Source organism: Scheffersomyces stipitis, chromosome 2 (genome assembly GCF_000209165.1).
Source record: "Scheffersomyces stipitis CBS 6054 chromosome 2, complete sequence".
NCBI classification, from domain to species: Eukaryota; Fungi; Ascomycota; class Pichiomycetes; order Serinales; family Debaryomycetaceae; genus Scheffersomyces; species Scheffersomyces stipitis.
In genome coordinates, this window is record NC_009042.1 from 1,131,782 (window position 1) to 1,141,956 (window position 10,175).

General features: G+C 42.1%; 2 protein-coding genes across 2 annotated transcripts; both read right to left on the minus strand. All coding sequences in view use genetic code 12, as the record gives it.

Moving 5' to 3' along the window:
- Positions 1-1,371: 1,371 nt before the first annotated feature.
- On the minus strand, positions 1,372-3,096 carry MPA43 (Ribulokinase-like protein; the record flags this gene model as incomplete). The annotated part of the gene is made up of 3 exons (XM_001382960.1): positions 1,372-1,440; positions 1,522-1,964; positions 2,034-3,096. 3 exons carry the CDS (start codon positions 3,094-3,096, stop codon positions 1,372-1,374), a joined length of 1,575 nt encoding a protein of 524 aa, XP_001382997.2.
- A 512-nt stretch (positions 3,097-3,608) lies between these two features.
- Positions 3,609-5,313, minus strand: TOS1 (hypothetical beta-1,6-N-acetylglucosaminyltransferase). The gene has a single exon (XM_001382961.1). The coding sequence runs from the start codon at positions 5,040-5,042 to the stop codon at positions 3,699-3,701; it is 1,344 nt and encodes a 447-aa protein (XP_001382998.1). The 5' UTR covers positions 5,043-5,313; the 3' UTR covers positions 3,609-3,698.
- Positions 5,314-10,175: the final 4,862 nt, after the last annotated feature.

Consider the following 10,175-nt stretch of genomic DNA (forward strand, 5'->3'; position numbering starts at 1 on the left):
AGGAATGATGGAGACCTCTGGTTTAGTGCGAATTTTTTTGGAACCAAATAGTGAAATTATTCAGTTAATTTAGAATGCCCATACTGACTAAAAGTAATTTAATATTATTATTTCTGGCTGCGGTTCCTTCACTTCCTACTGGCCTACTTTGTATGTATATTGTACGCTTAAAATTCACTTATTGGTGTGGAAACACTGCAGTTTTGGGAAATGCCAAGTAGACTCTACATCTTGAATCTAAGGCAGAAAACCCCCCCTCCCCACCAGTTTCTCAGCCCCATTCTGGAACAAATCTTACGATCGAGTCTTTATCTCCACGTCTTTATCTCTCTGTCTCTGTCTCTGTCTGTCTCTGTCTCTGTCTCTGTCTCATTCCAACTGTCCCTGAATCTCTCTTCGGTCTTCTTCTGACAAGCTCCTCCCCATCAGCTCTTCGAGCTCGCCCGGTTGTTTCTTTTTCTCACACAATTGCTTTTGCGCGTGGGGTCAGACTCCGGCCTAAAAAATTTTTCCTCCTCCAACGCAACCAAAATGTAGCGCTGCTAGCTCTCTTTTCGGTCTATGTGCCGGACTCTCTGGGGTTGTTTCCCGATCACCATAATTGCTCCTGTTGGGCTCTTCCTGTACGTTTCCTAAACAGGAACTCTACCCGTTTCGTTGGTGGAGTAATGTAGGTGACCGTGGTTTCTGTGCATGCATGTGGGACTATTTCCCCTTTCGGCACTCCTCCCGGTTGACACATCGACATTTTCGTCTCTACCATCCGTTTCTGCGAGTTAGTCCGAAGTGGGGGCATACTGACTAATGCATGTCACGGGACCTTGCATATTATTACATAGTTGTCGACTTGGACTTCCCAATTATCTCCTATTCCAGACTGCCCCTCTCTCAACTTTGGGCTTGTCCTGCGGGTAAAACTATTATTATAAAGAAGGAGATTCACAAAACAGAAAACAAGAAATCTGCTCTGCAAGATGTTCAATTTGGACAATTAAGTTGAAATTTGACAGACTGCTAGGACATGAATACGATACAGCAGATACGATTAGATACTCTATCCGCTGGCACAGGCGACTGCCGGCTGGACTAAAGCATGCGGCTGTAACCCACAGAAATACGAAAGTTAGATTCTTTGGCCCAGTATATAAGAGAAGATTATTCGCATTCAATTTGAAATGAACTTTTGTATTTGTCTTTCTGTTATCTCTACGATCTTCTATCTATGATTGTAAGGAATCTTGTAAGGCTTGTAAGGAATCTTGTATGTGGAATCTACGTAGTCCACTAGCTAATTCTTGTAAAAAGCACGCAGTCTATGCCTTTGCTGTGTTCCAGTTGACTACTGCGCTTCAATATTCGTCGTTCTCAAATTCAATCGCTATTCACCAACTCTCGATATTTGGCTTGGACTTTGGCCATGTCCTTGTAGATTTCGTACTTCTTCGCCACCAATAACTCGTCGACCTTGGTCGGAACAACCTCTTCTTGCTCGGTTGTATTGCGGATTATCCGCCCTAGCACTCGTGCATAACTATCTGCATCAATATTCGCCGCGTTCTTCTCTTGCATCAAGCCTGTTCCAGCTTCCGCCATGATTGAGGCGCCTTTGGCCACAGAGTACTTGGACTTTTCGCAGAGTTTTGTGACCTTTAAATTGGTGATATCACTGAGAAGCTGTAGAAACCGTCTGTTGTTGGCTTGAGACCCACTGACTACAATCTCGGTTATGTTTATTTGCTCTGGTTGCGAAAGAACCTCAATGATGTGTTTCGTCTGGAAACACAAGAATTCTAGTATCAAATTGTAGCGGATAACTAAACTGGCTACTTTGTCGTGGCTGTCGATTATCGGTGCTAATTTGCAATCATAGTTGTAGCCGTCAATAACCATTTCACTCATGGTGAAGTCGCTTAATGGGCTACGATTGCCAAACACATCGCCGTAGTAGAAGTAGTTGCGGATAGCTCTTGTAATTGTCGGGGACAGTAGCCTGACGGTCTCTTCTTCAACATAGGCGAATATATCCGAAGCACTAGCTTTGTCTCCAAGTTTATCCTGGATTAGCTTGTCAAACTTAGAAAAGAGTTTCTCAAACAATTTTCCAGTAGCGGGCTGGCCAAGCTCATACATTTGAACATTTGGAAGTAACTTATCGTATGGGCCCCAGACTCCCGTGATAGGTGAGGTACACTCGGATGCGAGTAGAAAGCAGGTGGATGTTCCAGCTATCATTGATAATTGACCACCAGTTAGACCAAGTCGGTTCTCTGGAGCTACAATCGTAGAGAGCCAGCCAGCATAGCAGTCTATACAACCGTTTCCTACAACGGCATCTTTGAAGGCAAAAGCTTTGTGAACAGTTCCTAAAGGATAGCCAACAGGAAGCAAGAACTCTGTAGCTACGTCGAAATCGGCTCCGCCTATTTCGATATTCTTGCTTATCTCAAACACAGAAGTCAATGTCTGTTTCAGCCAGCCCTTTATAGAGCCATCCATAGCCGAGCTATCGTTGTTGAAATCTTTTTTGCGAGGTCTATATTCTACAAGTTCCTTTTCCAGAAATCCACCAACTAGCAAAAGGTAATTTATCCAATCGTAAAGCTCAAAACAGACTAAATTTGATTCTGGAAAATTATCACTTAGCCACTTGAGTTTTGGTACTCCCAACTCAGGCACAAACTTGCCTCCAACACTTGACGAGAATTTCGTATCTCTAAGTCTTTGGTTGTATCTATCTGTTTGTTTGAATGCTCTACCATCCATCCATAGAAAGACATCTTGATTTGGGATTGGGCCATTAGTATCAGAAATGCCTGATATTTGTGAAAAAGGTTTCAAGAAAGTAGAACCATTTACCTCCATTTTCTGTAGAACAACCATTGAGCATGTGGCTGTAGTTGAAATTCCCGAAACATGGTCTATATTGAGTCTGGCAAAGAGGTCTAGGATTTTGGTGAAGATTTCCTTAGAAGATTGGGTTATGAAATTTGCATTGTGAGTTGTGGCAATTTCGGCTTCGTACGTCTGGATAGTATCTTTATTCTCGCAGTATACTCGAACAGAACCAGTTCCCACGTCAATACCAACTGCTGTCATGAGTTAAAGTCTACCCCACTAAAAGTGAAGTGAAACTTTTCACTTGTTCCTGTCTGAAATTTTGAACTTTTTGAGATAAGCAAAATGAAGATCAGTTAAAAGAACTTCTTCTGTACTCATAAATTGAGATTAGGTAAGAAGCAAAGTATTCCAAACATAAAGAATGCCATTATACAAATAAAAATGTATATAGATTTCTTGTTCTGGAAATATAAAGATGTTAGAAATTTTATAGAGTAGTCGCTTGGAGAAATATGCTTCTAGAATTGAAATTTATGAAGAATTGACAAAAACTACAATTTCGATTTAAATATAATAGTATCGATGAGGAATTATGGACAAGCTAACTAGAGATACGGAAGAATATCAGGGTAAAATCGTACAGGCATACATCTGGATCAGAATCTGAAGTGATGAATGTAACAGTACTATTCCAGATACAACACAACACATAGTACTTTACGTTTGACAAGTGATCCACACTGTCAACTACGCCAGTTCCTACACTTTCTCAAACTAAACATGACAATTAAAATACAATCTAATGACAGACGAACTGTTTTTAAGTGAAAAGGGTAAAAATACAAGAGCATGCATTCCATCTAGTAGCCGATGGAGGCGCTGGAACCCTGCTTGCTGATCCAGGCGTCGACGGTTTCTTGGGAGAGCGAAGGGTCAAAGTCTTCAGTGACCTCCAAGATGTGGACGGCTGAGTCTGTAAAGATAACAGCAGCCTTCAACGAGCCAGAAGTAGGTCTGGCAAAGTAGTCCTGGGAACCACCACCACCGGAGTTGGAACCGTCAGTGCCAGAACCCTGGCCGTCGTGCAAATGGGAGATCAACTTGTCCGAGCCAGCGCTCAAGATTTCAAACAAGTCTAATTCACCACAACCAGTCTTCCAACACGAGCAATCGGCATTACCATATTGCAAAGTTCTAGGAATCTTAGCATTCAACATCCAGATGGCTGGCATGTCAAAGTTGAAACCACCACCGTTACCGGCGGAAGGCATCTCGAATTCAAAAACAAAGATCTTGTTGGCACCACCGAATCCGTGGTAAGCTGGAATACCCTTTCTGTAGAAGCCACAGTCGCTACCGCTACACTGGTTACCAGACATGATGAGGAACTCGTTATTAGAGGCGAGGGTAGTGTCACTGAGAGCCACAGGGGAAGAAGAACCACCGGAGGCATCGGAGTTTGCATACGACAAGGAGTTACCGAAGGTAGAAGACCACACTCCAGAACCGGAGCCACCATAGTAGTTCAAGAAGACACAGTTGTCAGCACTTCCTGGGGTGTAGTAAGAGGATCTGACCCAGTCTCCGGAAGCTGGGCTAGAGCCGGAACTAGAGGCTGAAGGAGCGGCAGATGAGACTGAAGAAGAGCTAGGAACTGGTGCTTCTGTAGTGGTAGTAGGAGCGGAATTGGTAGAGATGTCTGGTCTGTAGGCTTTGTCTTGAACAACAGAGCTTTCGACTGGAGCTGGCGCAGCTACAACAGAAGAGGCACCAGGATTGGCGATGGTGTTACCCTGACCATCGACGATAACAGTGTGTGTGACCTCCAAGATTTCGGTAGCTCTCTTGTGCTTATGGTGGATGTGTCTCTTGACGCAGTCTTCAGCTGCGTCCTCTCTTTTGGAGTTAGAGGCTGGGTAGTAGACACCAAACTGTTTCAATTTTAAGGGACCTCTGAAGTGGACAGAAAGTTCCTCGTCTAATGGCGACAAGTTACCAGAGAAGGAGTAGGCCTGTTGCGAACACTGGCCAGTGGACTCGTCCATGCTGACGACGTCCTGGTACGACCCTGAGTAGCCGAGGCCGTTGTATATGATTTTGTCGGTCTGGGAGCAGTAGTAGTTTCCTCCTACGAAGGAGCAGCCAGCCTGGACAGTGGCTATCGTAGCCAACACCGCCAAGTAGACGGAGGTTGTGAATTTCATATCGATGTGATTATAGATTAGAGCTAGTAGAACTAACTTGGAATGTAAAGCTATAGATGACTATGGGTATCAGGATGTTTCAGATGATGAAACAGTGTATACAATGAATGTTATGATGATAGCAACTGTAGGGATGTACGGTTGTATGCCAAAGAGTGGACAACTTGAGTTAGGGATAAGGAACGACTGGGGTTAGTAGGAAAAGGAGCGAAGAGTGTTTTTCACCACGGATAGATACACCGAGATATATAAGAAAGACACGAAAACAGGGCGAAACTAAAAAGAAGCAGGGACTCAATTTTTTTGGCAAACCACCCACAAGAGAATATTAAAGCCATAATATATTTTGCAAGGAGGTAGCCAATGTTTTCATGTCGGGCCAATCCCTGGCTCACTATGAGGCTGGCTCTGACAAAAGATAAACAAAGGTGCCGAAAAATATTCACAAAAACGCGAAGTCGGTGAAATTCACAAAACTGCAAAGTCGGAAGTCAGCCCACCGGAACTTTGCAGGGCATCTTCTCGGTATTGGAGACGGTGGTTTTTTTACCAGAGGAGCACTAACATTTTCGTCAGGATTGTGGTATTCTCGTCTCCCCGGAAGTGTTGTGAAAGTGGTGTTTTGATACTGAGTTTACAGAAGCATTTTGCAAAAATAGTATTGCCATAGTAATTCTACTCTTCCAACTGGCGCTCTCTCTATCTGTACTGCTATACACTGCTTCATGCGCTCCTTGTTGCATAAATGTACATGTTCTACTAGTTCTGCCTACTACAATCTCTTGCAAAAAGAGTACCTCGGTTTCCAATCATCCCGGTTCTCTTCTCACAAACCCCCGGAAAACACTCCCGAAGGAGGTGCGTCTAATACTGCTCGGCATTTCCGTTTTGGGACTTTTTCCTTCCACTTCCGTTCACAACTCGTTAACTTGGAACAATGCTTTTCCAGTATGTGCTCACGCTCGCCAGCCCGACCAGATTCGACCCATACCCAGCACGCTACAACGCCCACTACTGGACCACGCTGGATTCTTGACTAAAACAGGCAGTGAGCTCTCCCTACACTCGGTGGCCCAATCTGCGGAATGCACCCACCCAGGCGCGAGCGGTGCTAATTGCTGGCTAGAATGCGACTTGTGGCAAGGAGAAAATTGCGCCAGCCCAGTATGTTACATCGACTCCTGGTTGAAGCGCAGAAAGTTTTACCAGCAGTGCCGTCTAACCCATGCTGATCGTCTCTATCGTGAGTTGAAGTCTGAGAGCAAAAAAATTGCAAAACACTTACAAAACGTTCACAAAACACGTTATCAGACAACACAACTTAGTGCAGTTCAATACGACATAAAATTACATGAAACAAACTTGACGCTCACCGTCGTGCTGATAGAACGTGGTACTGTTTTCTTTTCTTGTCTGGTAATCATTTCACACTGTTTTCTCGTCTTCTTGTCTAGTATGATTCTCGGGTAGATTTTTATTTCGTCTTCACGGAACTCTTGCGTAGAGTCAGAGTGATTGTATTGTTCAAGTTGGGTTGAAAGTCGTCTTTGTTCTTCTTCTATTTTTTTTCCATTCCATGGCTGTGCCTGGCGGCTAATAGAGTAGGTTTTGCAAAGCTTATTTTTCTCTCTGCATTTGAAGTCTCCAGGCCGCTGTACACGAAATTCCGGCTCGGTCTGGAGTAGCCACAATAGCAACGGTAACTACTAGATGTCGTCCTTTAGTCGGCCCTTAATCTCGTCTGGGTTGACCCTGTTACCACGTCATATCTGGCAGTAGATCAACGATGACGAAACGAGTGCGCTTGTGTCACATTTCTATGTACAGGTAATCTACTAGCCGAACCGATCGGGGACTGGCGGCAAAGTCGTAATAGATCGTAACCAAAATTTCAGTGTTTCCATTTATCTAGGATGGCAACGTGAACATCGGCTCTGCGCTGCTGTCGATTACATATTTGTAGACTTTCATCTTCGTCTATCTGTTGGACATCTAGCCCAAACAAGATTCAACGTCTTATTTCCTGTATGCAGTCTAACGCTCTGTTATGCAACATTACGCTGCTGATGAAAACCGTTCTTGTCTTGATCAGTAAGCGTCTGAAAAAGTCTTTGTTCTGCATCTCCAGTAGATTAACTCAAATCACCGTTCAGGTTACATGTGTGGCTCGAGCAAACTCTTCTCAAACCATTCGGATCTAGACCACAAAAACTGATTTGTATGCATGAGAACAGTAATGCAAAATTTTACATCAAATCATGTCAAGCTAATCAATCAACCTTCTTCCACCCGGTTTCATACTTTTCGAGTACTACGAGAAGGTTCCTCACTTTGGCAATGAAAGTGGTTCAACTGACAACATCAAAAAAATTTATTTGGTCATATTCAAGCACATCGAAGTTCTTCCTTGCTACCTTGTGATATCGACTAGCAACACCATGCTGTTATGCATTGCATGAATCTGCTTCAACGGTTTTTTAGAATGTCAGCCATACAGTTATGAAAATTTTTACTCATGCACAATCATAAACTATTAGGAATCAAATAGATACCGGTGATCCGATAATTTACAGTTTATCTGTATGGTCGGAATAGCTTATGGTTGGAAGTTGTCATGTAGTCATGTAACAGATTGGGATGCAAGTCTGGACCGTCGTTGTGATGTTGTAATAATTCAGAAAGGGAATAATGTATTACTTGAAAAGCTTTAGATAACGGGAAGCCCCAAGGGAAGAATAGTCAATAAACCTGACGTTCCAAAGAAACAGTAGTCTTGATCAAATATGTATAATATTCTAACGAGCTATGGTTCAAGTGTTCTCGATTTTGGAGTGATACGACTTCTGAGTTTTCATGTAACTATTAGTTTGTGAAATCGATATGAAACCGAAAAAGTTACTGTTTAAAGAATATTTGAAGAGGGAACTGACGTCTATTATTGAATATATTAAGGGAAGCTTTCCAAGTCTCAGCACGGAGTCATGATTTATTCGAGCTTGTAATCTGCTAATTAATGCCAAATGAAAATTGTACAGCTATACTTCTAACTTTCTTGATTACTTCAAGTTAAAAACAAGGTTTATGCAGCTTCACCTATTTGCACATTGTTGCTTCTCTTATTATGGGGAGCTTTGTTGAGGGAACAGTTCGATAAGAATGATCGATATTCAATACTATTACGACCAAATAAAAAATGAGGGAAGTTGCTCTATACTGATATACATGGCAGCTTGGCTCAACAATCGGAAATAGGAGTGTGTTCGCACACAGTCCACCCTTTGCTGATGTTGGTCAAAATAATTTTACGATTGACTAAGATTGGTTCACGTCTGGACCGTAAACCGATCCATGATATCCTCTCGAAATAATATTGTCATCTACGTACTCTTCTCTTTTGCGCCAATACTTTCCACAACTTCTATAGATGCGATGAATTGAAAGAATGCCGTGGTTCCAGAACACTCTTGTGGCATATATATATCCCATATTATATGAAGTTGAAAAAAGTGAGCATGCACGCTTAATATTTAGTTGCAATATTTTCAACGCAGCTCATAAAGTAACATTGCGGAGCGAATTTTTTGAAGGCATCAGGATATGCACACTGATGCCTAGCCGGAACCAAACCCCTGCAATAATAAGTGGACATCAATTATGTATATGCAGTGCCACAAATAACCTAATCTAGGAAATACGAATTACAAGCTGTCATCAACTAAAATTCGTAAATTTTCTCCTTTGTCAACCTTTACTGATACTTTGAATGATGCGTCTTTAAAATTGCCCACGCTGATTACCGAATTATCGAATCATCATCGTCTTCTCTGCCATATTTTGACGTGTTGTTTTTAGTATCTACTAATTGGTAAAAACTATACGCGCTAGGGTGTAACTAACCGAAACGAGCGATCTCGCCAGCCGGAAGACCCTCGTTGGATACTAATGCCGCAGGTCATGTTCCCGATATATATACTGGGCATTTAAGGAGGCACTTTAAATCAAGTCGCCAGTTGGTGATCTGCACTAAAATTGATTGCGGAGTCTAAAATATTATTTTTCGTTTCCTATTTTTTGCAACTTTAAGATTGGGATATTTGTTGATAAAGAATATGGTAAATGAACATTGGTCTGGTCCATCAAGTTGAAGGAGAAATTGGATAGAATGCCTTAAAATTCCAATTATCTTACCATTTTTCGCTCCTATCAAAATTGAGGGGATAGCTAACAACACAAATATTTTGCAACTGTGTGATGGAGCAGAAGTCAAGCCAATTAATCAATTGTGAAGAAGTCTACTGGTATTACCAACGAATAATTCGTGGTGACCCTAATTGAGAAGATACTCTTCGGTAAGTCTTGGCTCTGGCCAAAAGAGAATCAGTCCCCAAGTTGTAGATACAAATGAGCAAGATCATCATTGTATATGTTATTTTGCATATTATTATAATCCTTGACTAACATTATCGGACAACTTATGGGTATCCCAATGGAGTTATTCATACTCTCAATCCAACAAACTATGGCCATGTCCTTTTGAAAAATTTTCAACCCCAAAATCTAATGTATGTATCTTTTCTAAAATTTTAATCAATCGTATGTGCTGTCGTACAACAAGTTCGTAATTGGATTAGATAATACTCCTTTCTTCTTGATGAAGACGGTACAGTTTTTATTTTAACAATTTGCTTGATTTGTGAGTAAGTGTGTTATACATGAGATATGGCTATCTTCAGAAAGCCGAAAGTCGGATTTTTGCTATTTAAATAAGACTTCTCCCCTGGCTTAATGAGTAATTCAGACAAGTAAAGTCAGGTAAAACAAAGATGCATCCTTCGCTACTAACCTTTCTACTCTTGTGGGCAAGTTTTGTGGCTTCCCATGATACTCCCAAACATCCTCCTCCTGCTCCTCCTCCTCCTCATTATCCTCCGTACCCGGTAGTTTCAACTGTCACCAAGACATGGACTGGTTCCGTTATCACTGCTACCACAGGTTCTCTTTGCCCTAAGAAGGGCTATTGTTATCCAACTGGCGTAACAGTCTTGGTTCCAATTCCAACTATAACTTCCACTACTTGTAATTCAAAGGCTGTACCAGGTGTCTCTACAAAGAAGGCCGTACCTGGTCAAACTG